The following is an 18,256-nucleotide window of genomic DNA, read 5'->3' on the forward strand; positions in this document are numbered from 1 at the left end:
TGTTTACTCCTTTTTCATTCTTCCTCAGAAGTCTGCCTAATTTTGTTGTTTCACTCTTTTAACTTATAAAATACACTTTAATTGTATTCATGATGATAAAATCATGAATAAAATCCATCACAATATATTGGATCACATTCATTAATAGTGTAAAATAAATAAATGCTAGTTTAAAATAATTTAAAAATAAATGTTTAAACTGAGCTCAGAAGAAAATGTTACTATGAAAAGAGTATCTAATCAATTTCACAGAGAATATAAAGGATCATTAATATATTTCAATAATCAACTAAGCTTTTTTGCTTTAATTCAATTACCTATTTTAACAGCAGGTTTTATTAATTGCTTTGGTTCCACACATTCATGTGACTGAATGTTTTTTCCTCTCACGTGATTGGCTGTGTTTTCACTCATGTGATTGGCTGTTTTTTCATTCACGTGATTGTCTGATTTTTCCAGCCCTTTGATTGGCTACTGCAGTCAAGGCAGTGTTTTCAATCTGAAGGACACGGAAGTGACAGCTAGACACAGTAACTTCAAAACTTTAGGGACTTTTTGTGTGTGGAAGTTATAACGAAAAAGAGAAGAAGTTATGACAACCTAGCTCTAAGCGTTTTATTCGCCATGTTTTTATTTCTTCTACCGTTGTATACAGCCTACCGGATTTCCTTATTTACATTGTGACAGACGAGTTGGACTTAATAGAGCTCTGCTGAGTTCTTACCTGAGACTAACGATGGATTACCCGCTCTTTATAGCTGTGTTTCTCGTGAGCTCCTCTGTGGTGTTAGCCTCCCAGCAGCCCAACATCGTGTTCATCCTGGCAGATGACTATGGTTGGTATGATGTCGGCTACCACAGCTCAGAGATCCGCACGCCGAACCTGGACAAGCTGTCCGCGGGAGGAGTCCGCCTGGAGAACTACTACGTCCAGCCTCTGTGCACCCCGTCCAGAAACCTGCTGATGACCGGGAGGTACCAGGTGAGACCCTCACCCTGAGACCCTCTCCCTGAGACCCACACACTGAGACCCCTGCATGGCTGGGTTTCTATGGATTCCTGCAGGGTATAGTGGTCAGAGAAGTATCTAGATCCTTTTGTAAAAGTATCACACTCTGAAGATACTGCAAAAAGTCATGCATTCAAACCCCAAGTTGATTTAAAACTAGGAAAAGTTAAACAATTTTACCATTATTTAAGATGTTTTTTATTAATATTAACAGGTTTTTTGAAAGATTCACCCATACAATTAATTTGCTTTGGCGTATACATAAAAACAGTAAGAGGAAATACATTGTAAACAAGGAACAAATGTAGAACTATTTTATAAACTATACTAACAACTTATTTATAAATTAAATACTAAATGTTCACAAGAAATATAAATATAAATAGAAGTTAGTACAGTAGGAAGGATAAAACAATTTTAAAAACGTGTTTTATTTGCAGTATAACATAATTTAAAAGTGCGTACATTTTAGAGTTTATTACCGGTGCATTATGGTGTGTGTTGCATTTTACTGCTGTTCATTGGTTTAAGATTGTGGCAAGGCAAGTTTATTTAGACTATTTATTTTATCAATAAAAAAGGCTTTGTGAAGATTCATTTTCCAGCTGATCAAAGAATGTTAAAAATTGTTTATTTAGCTTAAAAAGTAGTAACAATTTGAAGAATCTAAATCTGAAAAGGAACTATAACTCCCGTCAAATATAGTGAAGGGATCATCATGATGACAAGTAAAGTCCAATGTATGACTTTGTGTTTGTTTATTTTAGTGTGTTTAATGGGTTCAAGGTTCAAGGTTCTTTATTGTCAAACTAACATAGCTAGAGTAATTATGTAGTTGAAAATCTTAGATCACAGGCTTCTCCAACAATGCAACACAATAATACAGATAAGCAGACAATAGTAAAATATACTATATTAAAAGTAATTAAAAAAGGTTGGTTTTTTTTTAAATGAGAAAAAAAAGTGGAATAGAGCAATACGAGTCTATATACAACAAGTTATTGGAATGATATATTAGATAATAGATACATATTTACTAAGAAGCAGATGAATGTTATGAAATTGTTTCAGCAGTTCAGTTTCTTAACAGTCTTATTGGATGAAGCTGTCTCTGAATCTGGTTGTTTTTAATAGAACCTTCCATGGGGAAAAGTTTAATTTGGACATTGTCGGAAAGTAGAACAAGAGGACAACGTCGTTATTTTGAAACTTTAGTTTGCATCACTGTCGCCTCAGAGGCTGTCTGTTCCCCTTTCGCTATTTTAGATGTTGCTTTGTCCCATTTTCACAGTCTATGCATTTTCAACAAAATGTATTTCCTAACAGTATGTGTTTATTTCAACCTCCTCAGATCCGCACCGGCATGCAGCACCAGATCATCTGGCCCTGTCAGCCCTACTGTGTGCCTCTGGACGAGAAACTGCTGCCTCAGCTGATGAAGGAGGCGGGCTACGCCACTCACATGGTGGGCAAGTGGCACCTGGGCATGTACAAGAAGGACTGCCTGCCCACACGCCGGGGCTTTGACACATACTTTGGTATATCTAATTATCACAAAGCATTTGATGTAGTTTTATTCCCAGTATTACACATTTCTAATTGTATTATTTTGTGCTCCAGGTTACCTCACAGGTAGCGAGGATTACTTCACTCATGTCCGCTGTTCTCGGATTGCTGCTCTGAACCTGAGTCGATGTGCATTGGACCTGCGGGACGGAGAAGAGGTCGCCACGGGATACAAAGGAGACTATTCCACTGAGCTGCTCAGCCTGAGAGCCAGCAGCATCATCACAAAACACAACTCTAACAAGGTGACACACACTCAAGTCACACACCTGCACAAAGTGTCACAGTGTAGAGCAGTAAATCCTGATCTGGATGATCTGATTAACTTTATTTCTACTGAGTTATTTATCCTAAAAAAACACTAGACACTCAAATTATACAGTTAGACTGAAGGGGTTTTCCTTTTTTTGTTTATATATTTTTTATTAGTGATTTGCAGCTCATATGTTTGCTTTTGGCCAGTATAATGCTTCCCTTTCCCTTTCCCTTTCACAGTTTGTTTTATCATTCACAGCCACAGCAAAAATCTCAACAACAAAAAACCTCAGTAGTACCCTACCTGATACGCACAAAACAGCAGGCAGAAAGAGTCAGAGGCTGGCTGGTAAACATACAGTAGTGGAGGATTTATCAGTTAAAGAAACAAATATTTCCCCTCAGGAGTTGGTAGAGACTTAAACAGATGTTAAGGAGATAGAATTGGACTTTGATTAGTAGAAACAAGAATGAATGATCCATAACTGCTGGATGTCGAAATAAGCAGCTGTTTCCCATCAACTTTCGATATATCAAAATGATTCGATTTTAATGTTTGCCCTTATAATCAGTTCCTACTTTGAGGTAATACAGTATTTGTTGGTTGCACTCACTACTGTTGTTTACGTCAGTAAGTCACAGAGAAGTTTCCTCACATGCCGTCATCTTCATCTTTCAGCCACTCTTCCTGTACGTTGCGCTTCAAGCAGTCCATGCTCCGCTGCAGGTGCCCGAGCGCTACCTGGCCCCCTACAGTTTCATCAAAGACCCCCATCGCAGGCAGTATGCCGGCATGGTGTCGGCCATGGACGAGGCCGTGGGAAACATCACCCTGGCCCTGCAGCAGGGGGGGCTGTGGGACAACACCATCCTGGTGTTCTCAACAGGTATGTTTTACTGAAACGCTAGATAATGACCAAAATGTCTTCTGTAGAATCTCATGGAAAAATGTTAAGATCTAAGAAAGGCTTTCTAGATCATCTTACTTCATCAGAGTGAACTCCTGAGATTTAAATGAGATCCACAATGACAACAACTTGCTGTTTATTTGCACATAAATATATATTAGGTGAGCTTCTCTGTATCCGTCTAACTCTTTTCTAGCGTGCCAGATTGGAAACCCAAACCAGATCAGTGAGTGCTTGATAAAGAGCAATTACAATTTACGTAAGCAGGCTCAAAATCACATTTACTTTGTGCATCAAAGCCGGTTTTCTAGGGTTGAGCGGAGTTTAGATGAGTTTATTCAGTTAAAGTATCAGCTGGTTAGATAATGCACTTTACTAAACAACGTGGTCAAGAGGGAGGCACATGAAACAAATATCCTTGCAAGTTCAATGAATGCACTGTTTCCCAGGCAAGGTTCATCTTAACATAGCTCTTGTAATGCTCTAAATTTCCACTAGAGAGCAATGTTCTGTTGTATTTATTCTCACAGGCTTTAACGTCAGAATCTCTGACAAGCTGGATGTGAATATTTAAAACAGAATCACACTAAAGTAACACTTTCATTTGCGTTTATCTTCAAGCACACCTTGGAAGTCTCTGTATGGTTGAACCTTAAAAAGGACCCGTCATATAGACCTTTGATGAAGAACAGAATAAGGCAAAGAAGGGGGCATGCAGCGTCGTCTAAACATCTGCCTGCTCTCAGGTTTCCACATGTGGAACCTGTAATGAATTGCATCTGAAGTAGGTAACTCCTTTGAGGGTTATTTTTAAAAAGGGTAATTAGAAGACTGGAACAATGCTGCAAAAGTAAAGTGCAAGTTTGTCTTATGGCCTGCGGTGGGTGGCCTGTTTCATTGTTCTACACATTTGTTTGCCTATAAGTGGAAGGATTCAGCCAGCCATGTGCCGGGCAGACTCTGACGGAGGAAAAACGCCAGATACTTCCTGCTTTCTTTAATGTGATGCAATGGTTATGTAAAAGTTACCAGGATATAGTGTATAAAAGATAAACATCCTTTCCCGAAATTAGTCAGAGTAAGGTCTATCAATTGCTCCATTATTCATATCTACAATTGTTTTTGTAAGCTGTTATAATTGACCCAGATGAATCACGCTCAACAGGAAGGAAATTAACCCTAGCGTTGAAATTCCTCCATGACGAAAGTTTCTGCCTTTACTGTAAGCAAATGAAGCTCAAGAGCATTAGGTGAAACTGGAGGGGAAGCTGGCAAAGAAAAAAAGAGAGAATCGGCCTGTAGAGAGCCAAAGCAGCTTGAAAAGGCATTAAGGAGCAGACGGACTTTTCCAGAACAGTTCGGGAATCGGCACTGACTACTTCCTGGACTCGCATGACACAGAGAGCCCTGCCTCGATGTGATTGGACAAGTGTGTTTATACTGGACAGGCTCATTGGGATGATGACAGTCACTCTAACGTGTGTGTGTGTGTGTGTGTGTGTGTGTGTGTGTGTGTGTGTGTGTGTGTGTGTGTGTGTGTGTGTGTGTGTGTGTGTGTGTGTGTGTGTGTGTGTGTGTGTGTGTGTGTGTGTGTGTGTGTGTGTGTGTGTGTGTGTGTGTGTGTGTGTGTGTGTGTGTGTGTGTGTGTGTGTGTGTGTGTGTGTGTGTGTGTGTGGTGGATGGACATTATGCTGGACTGTTTGTCTAACAGGGGAGACAAATAGATGAGCATTGCTGTATTGTTTGAATGCTTTATGGGTAGCCTATTCCTGTCGTTCTACAACTTTGGTTCGGACTGAAATATCTTAACCACTATCAATTGTGTTACAATGAAATTCTGTAAGACATTCATGCTCCTAGGAGGATCAATCCTACTGACTTTTGTTATCGCCAGACTTTTACACTAGAGCCACCATGGGGTTCACATGTGCGACTTTAAATGTCTCTTCAACTACTGAATCGATTTTTATTGAATTAAATGCAGACATGAACTTCCTCCTCAGGATGAACTGTTTATTATGCTTTCTGTGGTTTTCCCTTTCCTGTAGTGTGTTCTATAGGTTTTTGTGCATGTAAATGGTCTGCAAATGCTAAAATCCCCCTCCCCCCCACACTGCCTGAAACGCCTCAATTGGACTGCTTTTGTTTACTTCTGTAACATAGTGACATCAATACTTAACACTTGCACTTCTATTGGCTTGCAACAGAAGTCCAACACACTGTACCTTGATAGACTAAAGGGCGGGACATCTCTAAGCTGTTGACTAATCACAGCAGATCCGGCCCGCTAACCAATCAGAGCAGCCTGGGTTCTGGTTTCAGACCGAGGGTGAAAAGAGGTGCTGCAGCACAGGCAGTATGAGAAAAAAAAAGCATGTAAACATGTCACAGTAGAGAAACTAAATACAAATATAAAACCTGAAAATGAGCATGATCTGTTATACATATACATAATATTTTATATTTCATCGGCCATCATCAGGTCAAAATGTAAATAGTCAAACGTTTTTTGATTTGACTAAATACCTGCAGGTAATAACATTCCCACCAGCCTTAGCAGTATTAGTGCTAAGTAACAAATGTTATCATGCTGGATGGGCTAACTAAGGTGAGATGATTAGAGCCTCGCCTTTAGTTCAACATCACAGAAAATATTACAATATGTAATGTAACTACCAGCATGGCTTTAGGCCCTTTTACTAATGTGTGTTACTACTGTACATGGTTCGGTTGTAAGGGTAGTGGAAACTATATATTTTTGGCATTTTATCCAGCAGCGTGTTGCGTCTTCAAAGGTATTTTCTGTCTGGGGTAAAAGCAACATTACCAACATTACATAGGAATATCCGTTTGGCTGCTCTCTCTTCTCCACGGGAAGAACATGGAATCTGCATTCTGTCCAAATACTGCATTAGTGGTATTGGTTTCTAAACAGAGCTTACAAGGCTGTCGTCTTTTTAAGCATTTAGTACACAGTCACCTCCCCAGATCTCCTCTTTATGCCTTTTTCTTATATCTACTGATTTGAAATCCCTTTGTCTTCTTCTACTTGTGACATTACATTTTGTCCCCAGATAACGGAGGTCAGACGCTGAGTGGTGGCAGCAACTGGCCGCTGCGAGGAAGGAAGTGGACTCTGTGGGAAGGAGGGATCCGGGGAGTGGGGTTTGTCGCGAGCCCGCTGCTGAAGCAACCTGGGACCGTCAGCCACAAACTCATCCACATCTCTGACTGGCTGCCAACCCTCGTTGGCCTGGCCGGAGGGAGCACCAACGGCACCAAGCCACTGGACGGATTCAACGTGTGGAACACAATCAGGTGAGCTGCTGAACTGTAAATATTTTTCACACATGTGGGATTTGAATTCTTCAGCTGAAGACGTTTCTTGGGTGGTAGGTCAGAGTTTACAATGTGAGTGATACCAGCTCTTAAACCTGACAGCCTGCCCTCTCTCTGTGCCTCTTTCCGATCCTTCCCCCCATGTGCTCCAGCTCCAACTGCCTCCGCCTGTCTCCCTGACCGAGCGTCTTTTTCTTGTAGGAGCCCCTGCTCCTTCAATAAGCCCTTTGTTACTCCGGCAATGGGAGCTCAAAGAGAAGGAAATTCCATCAGTCATTCTCACACAAATCTGTAGTCCTTCCATCCCTTTCTTTTCTTCCCTGATCCTCTCTCCATCCCCTCCTCTGCCTCTAAGAACTATGAAATCCTGCTTTTGGATAAACTCATTATTTTAGCTACAAATCCTTTTATGTGGGAACATACCTGAGAATTATTTTATCCGTAGAATATTGAATTGTGCTTTGGAGAACACTACAAAGATTGAGTTATCATGCAACTGGTGACACACCACAAACTACATTGCATGTTAATAGGTACTCAGGTCATCACACAGGCTGTCACCGACTACTACATGACTGACATGTTATATTTGTAAACTAAATGTGGACACAGTGAAAGCAGGGGAAATGAAGGGCTGCAGCAGAAAATGCTTAGCCTGGACCGCAAACTACTACTCACAGCCTCCACTTGACCTGATTGGCTGAAGCACGTCAGCTGACCGCTTACTGCTGCCGGTTGCTGTGTGTTGTGCAAAACAACACAGGGCACAAACTGCTGTTTGTTTTCACTGCTTTTTACAGTTTCATTTTGTATTTAATTGGCCTGTTACAGAAAACAGCAGCTTGGCCGGCGGAAAATAAAAAAGGCAAATTAGGGCCCAGAACAGTAGGCAGGCAGGAGTTATTTTAGTTGTGTTATCAGACACTGTGGTCAGTGAGAGTAGTGTGCTTTCTCTGTGGTGGAGTGCGGTCAGAGCATACGACTGTATGGTGAGCAGCTGGTTTAGATTTACAGATCCCCGAGGATTTTACAGTGCATGAGTCAGACACGGTGTTGTGTGTGTTAGTTGTGTATCCATATGTTTAATGGTTACTTTTTATCTTGCAGCAAAGGCTTTGCCTCACCCAGACTGGAGCTGCTGCACAACATTGACCCTCTGTATAATGACATCGCTCCGTGTAAGTTCACATGCTTCATTATTCATAAATGGGGTTTTTCCCCACTTTGTCCGCACTGTGATTTATATTCATCAGAACATATAACACGTAATACCTCCAGCAGGGTTTCATTTGTGGATTTGGACAAAGTTGAGGTTGAGTTTCCTAACTGCACTGTGGTGAAAAAGTGTGTGTACATGTCACTATGCACTCATTCAGACCTGGTAAAGAGAGGAGTCTGACATACATTTTGAAATAGGATCTTGTGAAATACAAACGTTGGCTGACACAAGCTGCAGATATCCCACCAACAAGTATTCACTGCAGCACATACTGCCAAGAGGCTGAGATCATTACACGTCTTTATAGAAGTCTGGGAACTCCGTTTGCATTCAGTCGTTTTGCAGCTATATGTCTTCTGTGTTTTATTGAGAAAAGGAAATGAGGAGAAAATCATCCCTTTCTATACAACATTCTGACTTTAAGGATAATTTGTATGTATGATAAATGTATGGATTATTGTGGATTTTTTAATTATATGCTGCAATAAGTAAAAATATATACATAATTCAATAACATTTTAATGTTGGACAATGTGAACCCTCATTACAGTCTATGGTTTGTCAGCCAGCTGCCTTAGTCCAGACTGAAATATGGCAAAAGCTTTATGTAGGATTTTGTTAAAATATGGATATAACAGCGACCATTTTTTAGACACTGTCCTGGACGACATCCACAGTGTTGCACTCTGTTGTTCACATAAAAAGACACGGAAATAGTCGTGTCAAGAGAAGTTCATATCCTGGACAGAGACCCTGTCTAATCTGATTATAAAAGGTGTGGAGGAGAGGGGGATTCCTGAAGATATTTCACTTTGTAAGAGTATACTGGCAACCTAGGGCTGTGGACTTATACAAGTGAGAGCGACACTGTTATTGTTAGCACCGTGTGAGTATGTCAGTAATTAGGGCCAAATGTGATCCTGGAGACACCTACTGCAGCGAGAACTACCAGACAGGCTGAGTACTTTGCCATGTGTTTATTAGATGTCAATGCAATAATGTCGAAACAAACCAAGACACAGTCACCCGAATGAAGTCAGAGTTTGATGATGGGTGTGGTCCGAGCAATTGCGGCAGAATTAGGAGATGAGGAGGAGGTTTTTGGTTTCTTTGCTTGATTTGATGGGATGGGCGGCTTGTCTGATCACATTGAAGGTTTGGTCTCTAGGGTGTATGTTCATCGTCTTCGCTGTCTGACTGGAAATAAGACTTGGACACTCTGCTCCATCAAGACCTATCTTCCTCTGTTCCATATTTTAGCTCCTTCTCCCTAAAGTCAGCTTTCACACTTTGCAGCCGAGCAGTTTTGGCCCAACCTTTCTTCGTTTGCTAGATCAAGTCTATTCTGGTTCAAATGATAACATTTGATCCCAGCCAATTATGATGCAAGTCCTAGATATAAAAATTGGTAGGTATTTTTGTGCATGTAAATGGTCCGCAAGGGCTAAAATCCCAAAGTTCCCCCAGAAAGAGTTTCCCCCCCCCACGGCCTGGACTCCTTTGTTTACTTCCTTAACATAGTGACATCACTACTGTATGTAAGACTTGACCAGTCAAAACAGAGCTGGCCAGCTAACCAATCAGAGCAGACTGGGCTCTGGTTTCAGACAGAAGGTGAAAAGAGTTGCTGCAGCACAGGCAGTATAAGAGAAATAAAGACCTTTTGAACATTACAGCATGGAGACATGTCACAGTAGAGACACTAAATATAAATATGAACCTGAAAATGAGCGTAACAGGACCCCTTTCAAATATCCAGTGACCTTATCCTTCAATCTGTCATCAGAAAAGCCCTTCCCAGCTCACACTGGGAGAGAGATGCAGGATACACCAGTCATTAGTCTGTCACGAGGCTGAAAAATATAGACAGACAGCCATACTCCTGCAGACAATTTAGCTAATTGTTAGAAAACCTCATGTGTTTGGACTGTGGCAGGACACCAGTACAAACTCATGGAGAATCTCTTTTTAATCCTCATTAATCAGCCAGTGACACACATTTGATACAGCCTGTTAAGATGATGGAAAACCTTGTGCTGCCTATCTGTGTTTATGAAATCTATGACGTATGATGCTTGGTTTCTAATGTTGTAATTCTACTGTTTTCTCTCTCTTCCCAACAAGTATCAAGAGGCTCATTGTTTGAGCCAGTATTCACAAATACGCCAGACATCGTGAATCCAATGAACTCAAGTCAAGGCAGACAGGGGCCTAAGAATAGCATGGAGTTGCATAACGTCCAACTAAACTCACATTCGAAAGTCAACGCTGAGTTTATTATGGGTGTTTGAAATGTGTTTGATTGGATTAAGAGTTTATGAGGAGAGGAGAGGTGATTCTCACATGGAGATTATTATCACTGGATGTCATTTTGGTTGCTTTATGAAGTACACATCATATCTAGCCTGTGAAAGTACATTTTACATGGAATAATCATAAGAAACTTTCTTTAAAAAAAAAGAAACATCTTCCATGTGTTTACAAATGTAATCTGAATCATTTTTGTGAATTGGCTTGATTGTCTTCACTTTTTGGTTATTTCTTTGTGATTACTGTACTTCATAAAATGCTATTTGTTATGCTGTTGTAAGGAAGGCTGATTACACAAGGTTGAAATTGTAATCAGTCTCTGTTGAAACTGTAATCAGTCGACATTGTTGAAACCTGAGATAGTCGATGTTTGAGGTTCAGGGTGTGTGTGCTTACAGTTTAAGCTCTGTGATTGTGGGGAGGTTTCCAGGAAATTGGTCATGTGACTCCCTTTTTTTGTTCGGCTGTCAGACACAGTGGAGTGGCCTCATTCTTGTCTTAACCACTTAATATTAGGTGGTCCTGGTCCGAGGCCACTATTTCTGTCTCTGTGGAGAATGCTGCACCTTTAGTTACACATTCGAAAATAGAAGAGGTAAAAGGAGGAGTGCATTTTTGTGCTGAAATGTTTCACAGATGTGCCATAATGGGCACATAATGGGTCGTCATGAGAGTAGATGCATACCGCTTCATTCATCTCCTGGACGTACAGTACTTCTCTTCTCTTCAGCAAGGGGTGGTAGAGGAATTATCACTGATAAATACCGTATGGAGCACTGCACTTTATTTTGGTGCAGGAGCCGCTTTCTAAAGGGTCGTATCTAGTTTATTCACTGGTGTCTATCATTTGAACCTTTAAGTTATTACAGATTACACTTCCTCCTGAGTCAGTGTGTAAAAGTGGAGAGCGCTTCTTTAACATGGGATGTACAATATATTCTGCTACTAAATTTATAGTCACCTGGCAAACTTTACAGAGATCTGGTTTCAGTTTCACACACACCTGGTATCGTTCACTAGTGGGGGGGGTCATGATTTTTAACAGTAGCAACATCCTTTTTTAAAATCAAAATCAAGGTACAAAAGGTATGATTACCAAAACATTTGCAACAACAAATGTTGTAACCCTAACCCAGTTTTTATAGTTCAAAACAGCATTAATTGATTCATTTTGGTCACTTGAGCATGTGGAACAAGCTGTGAATACAACCATGACATATTATCGTCTTTATAAATCCAATGGTTGCCTATTTACACAATAAGTTGGACATAGGTCTGATATTTCCCCTCCCTTTTTGCTGTGATATAGTGTCACCAACTCAAAATATATTCAGCTTAAAATGCTGTTTAATGTACTCGTCAGCTAGTTGCTGACTGTTTCTGTCTTCCGTTGAAAGAGTGCAGTGATGTTTTTCAGAGATGTTTTTAACTAAAAACAGCTGTCTTCTGCAAATGGAGAGGTTGATGGGAGCAGTGCGACAAAAACATTAAAAGGTGTGTGTAGAACAAACAAAAAAGTTGAGTTAAAAGGTGAGACAAATCTCCTTAAAGCTGAGTTAATTCCCTGTCGTTTGAGTGACTAAAGTTAACACCTTTAACATCTCATCTCACATCTAAAAAAAGAGCTCCTGGGAATACACCAAAATAGCCTGTTTTGACTGAATACTTTATTTATAGTCCCATCATTGATTTGTCATATTTTTAGACACTTCTGTTTACACAGCCATAAGCGAGCAGAGCTCAAATCACCCTGAAGGTTTACTGTCGGGCATCACCGTCTAAATCATTTGAATGATAAGAGAGTGAAGAACGACACTGCTGCTTTACAAGCGTCCATGTTTTATGTTTGAGACTTTATTGTCAGCGACCACAGTGACAGCCGGCTCCTCCTGATGCATTCCAGCCTGAGATTCCTCTTTTCCTTTCAGACGGCTCCACTTTCTTCCCCTTTTCTCTTTCTATGCTTTCCTTTTTTGGCGTTTTCTCCATTTAGCTCATGAAAGAGCTTTGTCTCCTTTTTACATAGTTTCTCCTTTCAAGTTGCTTTTCAAAATCCCCCTTCTTCGCTCTCACTCTGTGTGAGAAGAGGGATCCCGACTAAATGGGTCACAGAGGGGTCCCTGAACTTCTCGCGGAGGAACCCTGGACTTGGCCCAAGCCTTAAATCACCCCCAAATATCCCTTCTGCTCTCTCAGGGTCTCTTCCCACTTTCCCCCCGCCTTTCCTTTTCTTTGAGCCCATTTGTGGATTCTCCTGCTTTGGATCCAGATGAGCAGGGCCTGGCGTTGAAGCACTCATGCAGGAATGAATGTAAGAAATGGACAGTATGTGAGTTGGGGTTTGAGGCTCCTCTCCTTAAAGAAGCAAAAGCTTGAAATTCAATCTCCCACCTGCTTGCATAACACCTGAATTTCGCTTGATGTCAGGACTGCAGTTTTCCCTTCTCGTGTAAAGGACAAGAGCTCTGCAAGTTGTTTACACAGATCTGGTGTGGTTCGGGATTGCTCTGCGTTGAAAAACCCAGTTTAATGCATGTGAGAACAATTAAGAGAGCCACATGTAATTTTCCGCAATGATCAGTGAAGATTTCAATGTCGGAGTTTTTATCATGTGGTCGCAAAAACGCTGAGATCGGAAATGTTTTAATTCTCCAGTCATGTTGCTGTGGTTGAATCCACTCCATAAAAACAAGCTCCGATGGGAACATTGGCTTGGTGTGGGTGGGGTTTGTGTCTATAAGCAAAGAATGTGATGAAATACTTGTTTTCGACAACGTTAGGACGCAGAAATTACTTGCAAATCTGTCTAATCAGGACCATATTGTCGGGGTCAAACACAGCATGAACCTGATAATACTCTCAAGACCACTTCACTTCTGGTAGACATATTCCATAAGAGGAGAAATGGATTGTGGCAGGAGGCTGCAGAAATGTCTGGACACCCTCAGAACAAAGGCCAATTATTTACTTTTGCCTTGACTTGTGATACTGGCCAGTTTGTTCTCGTTTGATACTGTATGAAAAATCTGCCCGACAGCAGTAATGGCAAATTATTCATTGTGCTTGGCAGATATGAAAAGACTGGTGCTGAGTTGACCACAGTACCACCATAATAGTCAAATTCCTCCTAAAACTTTAAGGAAATGAATACGTACAATAGTTTCTGTTCTTAAAGGGAAGTATTGTTATGAAGTGCTCATTCCTGCAGCTTCAATGTTGGTTTTACAGCAAGAAAAGAGCTCTTTCTTATTGGTGTATTTATTTTGACACCTTCACTCGATTCTCAGGTATGCACTGACTTTCGGTGCCAGTCTACCTTCCCGTATGGTTTACATGGACTTCCACAGAGGGCGTTTTGTATCCAGTGGTAGTCTAATATCGTTTTAATCAGCGGGAGCTAGTTTTAGGCATATTTTTAGAGATGGATGACCTCCATGATCAGCTCCGTCCTCTCCTCTCTGCAGGTCCTGGCACTCAGCGCCAGTCATCTTTGGCTCAGGTGGTCAGCGGAGGCTCCTGGGCCAATTCTGGCTTCAATGTGTCCATTCACTCCGCCATCCGATCCTCCAACTGGAAGCTGCTGACGGGCTACCCAGGTCCGTATCTCCTGACAACCGTAATGACATGTTTAGTCTAAGTGCGAAGCAGAAAGTCAAACACACAGTTCTTATCTGTGTGAACAGCGGTGGAAGACGTTTCTGGATCCCTTAGTAAAGTCAAAGTTTTTTTATATAGAAGTATAAAAAACATCCCTGTGAAGCTGGTGTTGGTAGAGCTAGTTTAAACTCGTTTTTATACAGTAAATGTAATCCAGTGGTTCCCAAAATGGGGGTCAAGCCCCTTCAGAAGGTCACAAAATGAATCTAATGGGTGGCGAATGGATTGATTGAAGAGGAAAATAAAATAACAGTTTTGACAATCATTCTGTATAGCATTACTTTGTAAAATATTGATTGAATATATATACAGGACTGTCTCAGAAAATTAGAATATTGTGATAAAGTTCTTTATTTTCTGTAATGCAATTAAAAAAACAAAAATGTCATACATTCTGGATTCATTACAAATCAACTGAAATATTGCAAGCCTTTTATTATTTTAATATTGCTGATTATGGCATACAGCTTAAGAAAACTCAAATATCCTATCTCTAAATATTAGAATATCATGAAAAAGTATACTAGTAGGGTGTTCAACGAATCACTTGAATCGTCTAATTAACTCGAAACACCTGCAAGGGTTTCCTGAGCCTTGAAAAACACTCAGCTTGGTTCAGTAAACTAAATCACAAGTATGGGGAAGACTGCTGATCTGACTGCTGTCCAGAGGACCGTCATTGACACCCTCCATCAGGAGGGTAAGACACAAAAATAAATTTCTCAAAGAGCAAGCTGTTCACAGAGTGCAGTTTCAAAGCACATCCACAAAAAGTCTGTTGTAAGGGGGAAATGTGGCAGGAAACGCTGCACAACCAAGAGAGATGACCGCAGCCTTAACAGCATTGTGAAGAAGAGTCGCTTCCAGAATTTGGGGGAGCTTCAAAGACAGTGGACTGAAGCTGGAGTCCAGGTATCAAAAGTCACTGTTCACAGACGTGTCCGGGAAATGGGCTACAATAGCCGTATTCCCATGGTCAAGCCACTTCTGAACTCAAGACAACGGAAGAGGCGTCTGACTTGGGCTAAGGAAAAGAAGCACTGGACAGTTGCACAGTGGTCCAAAGTCCTCTTTTCAGACGAAAGCAAGTTTTGTATTTCATTTGGAAGTCAAGGCGCCAGAGTCTGGAGAAAGGCTGGAGAGGAGCAAAATCCAAGTTGCTTGAAATCCAGTGTGAAGTTCCCACAGTCAGCGATGGTTTTGGGAGCCATGTCAGCTGCTGGTGTTGGTCCACTGTGTTTCATCAAGCCCAGAGTAAATGCAGCTGTGTACCAAGAGATTTTAGAGCACTACATGCTTCCGTCTGCTGAAAAGCTCTATGGAGATGAGGAATTCATTTTCCAGCATGATCTGGCACCTGCCCACAGTGCCAAAACCACCAGTAACTGGTGTACTGACCATGGGATTACTGTCCTCGATTGGCCTGCAAATTCCCCTGACCTGAACCCCATAGAGAATATGTGGGGTATTGTGAAGAAGAAGCTGAAAGACACTAGACCCAACAATGCTAATGAGCTAAAGGCCGCTATTGAAGCATCCTGGGCATCCATAACACCTCAGCAATGCCACAGGCTGATTGCCTCCATGCCACGCCGCATTGATGCAGTAATCCGTGCAAAAGGATTCCCAACCAAGTACTGAGTGCATTAATGGACATTTTCAAATGTTTGATTGTGTTTTGCTGTTATAAATCTTTTTTTTTTACTTGGTCTGAGGAACTATTCTAATTTTTTGAGATAGGATTTTTGAGTTTTCTTAAGCTGTATGCCATAATCAGCAATATTAAAATAATAAAAGGCTTGCAATATTTCAGTTGATTTGTAATGAATCCAGAATGTATGACATTTTTGTTTTTTTAATTGCATTACAGAAAATAAAGAACTTTATCACAATATTCTAATTTTCTGAGACAGTCCTGTAGTATATGGTTATAATAATATACATTTACCTCTTTAGGCCTTAAATAGTTATTTAAATGAGGTTTTCAAATGTCTAGCTTAGACAAGAAGCTTCAACTAGAGCAGGTCAGGTCAGGCCATACATCAAACATATTGGGAGCCAGTGATTTAATCCAGCATTTTATTGAACTAGCTTATATTTTGTTTATTTTATTTTTTATAATAAATGTATCTAACAAAAAGTAACAACAGCTCTCAAACAAAGGCAGTGCAGTCAAAATTGTATTATTATTCTCTCAAATGTGTTGAAGTAAGTTAAAATTGTACTTTAATACAGTACTTGTGTTAATGTATTGAGCTACTTCCCACCATGGTTGCCAATCTGATTCCTTCATCTTATTTCCTCCAGGTTGTGACGTTTGGTTTCCGCGACCCGGGCACAACAGCTCCGATTCAAACCCCCCCCAGGCGGATCCACTGAAGCCCGTAATGCTGTTTGACATAGAAAAAGATCCAGAGGAGAGGAATGAATTATCCGCTCACTTCCCCACAGTAGTAGAGTATCTTCTCACTAGGCTCAACCAATATCAGAAAAATGCTTTACCGATAAACTTCCCCGATGAGGACCCCCGATGTGACCCGGGTCCCACTGGAGCCTGGGGACCCTGGGCATAGGGTGGAAATGACAATTATGAATGCTGTAGCACTTTGTTAAATGTGAATTTCAGCAGCAGGAATCTCTTCTGCTGAGAAAAAGAGTAACATTTTGAAAGACATTATGATAGTGAGATTGAATGTACTGTATATCAACTTAAAGACAGCTGTTTTTATCCCATTATTATTATTTCCGGTTTTGTTCCTTTGTTTGTCAGTTGTTTATTGGGAAAACTTCTAGCCTGTTGCATGGTCAAAGAAAGATCCCATATCATTTTGCAGCGTTGTTTTTCCCTTTCGTTTACATTGTGCGATAGGGCATTTGGCCTTGGCGGAGGTCTTTGTTCTCCAAGTGCCTTTTAATATTTGCCAAAGACTTTTTATTTTTCGCCAACCAATGGAAAAAGCCATTAATTGACTGACTGGTACTGCCATTACTATTGATCGTTGTGTCCCAGCTCTGAAATGCTTACAGAGGTTTAGTTAAAGCGATTGCGTAAACACTGTTTGCTACACATGTTGCTGATTTGGAAATACCTTATCTCCCTGCTGTTTCAGGTATTGCACTTCATTTATCTACTGTTGAGAAGCCGCAGGCTCCTTGTATGTGTCAAACAGAAGGACTGTTTTCATACCTGAGAGACATATTTCACCAACCAATCTATGGTGTCTTTTGGGAGGTTTTTAAGGATCGTACAGGAGAAAGCAGATTGTGTCATGTTATATTTACATCTTGTTGCATGGCCACCCAATGTCCAAAAAGGTCAAATTTTTACTTTCAAATATATTTCCTTAAATAAACTGTGCTTTACTTATTATTATTGTACTATTGGTGCATACTTTGAAACTGTGTACTGGTTGTACTGTAGCTATGAATCCAAGTTATATGATTTGTTCCGGAAAACAAATACTACATAATAAAGAGGCTTCAAAATGTAGTGAAATGGTTTGTAAAAAGACTGAATATTCATGATTCTTTGTGCTGAAATGTAGTTAATTACAAGTGCTTTTTTTAGTTTACTCGTTCCCCTTCCAGTTGCCTTAACGTTAACAATTGGGTTAGCAGTGTATTTCTGTTTGGAGGTTGAAAATGTGAGGAATTTCTTCACATGCACTTCACATATCCATTATGTTATGGCTTCAACAAAAACTCCCACATGCCAGTCATTCATGAATGTGCAGTTCTCACGGAGGTGATTTAGATACAGTTATGGTGATACATCTTATATTTTCTTACTACATCATATATTACAAAAAAAATACTAAAGGGTAAGGAAATCTCAGACTTCCAATTGAAGGATTTGCATATTTGCAAGTTAAACAGTTGAAACTAATTTCCTTGATACATCCACCCTCTTTAACCTTTGGCCTCTTGGTGATTGACCTCCCACTGGCAGCCGCATGCAGACTACCACAGGAAATACTCCCTGCAGAGAGGGGG

At 40.6% G+C, this 18,256-nt stretch overlaps 1 protein-coding gene across 1 annotated transcript; it reads left to right on the plus strand.

Annotated features, from left to right (window-relative positions):
- Positions 1-480: 480 nt before the first annotated feature.
- arsb (arylsulfatase B) lies at positions 481-17,753 on the plus strand. The gene is made up of 8 exons (XM_079657969.1): positions 481-982; positions 2,361-2,547; positions 2,630-2,820; positions 3,510-3,717; positions 6,813-7,056; positions 8,185-8,255; positions 14,071-14,202; positions 16,571-17,753. The coding sequence occupies exons 1-8, from the start codon at positions 737-739 to the stop codon at positions 16,834-16,836; spliced, it is 1,545 nt and encodes a 514-aa protein (XP_079514095.1). The 5' UTR covers positions 481-736; the 3' UTR covers positions 16,837-17,753.
- Positions 17,754-18,256: the final 503 nt, after the last annotated feature.

The sequence above is a fragment of the Notothenia rossii genome (genome assembly GCF_949606895.1).
Source record: "Notothenia rossii genome assembly, chromosome: 11".
NCBI classification, from domain to species: Eukaryota; Metazoa; Chordata; class Actinopteri; order Perciformes; family Nototheniidae; genus Notothenia; species Notothenia rossii.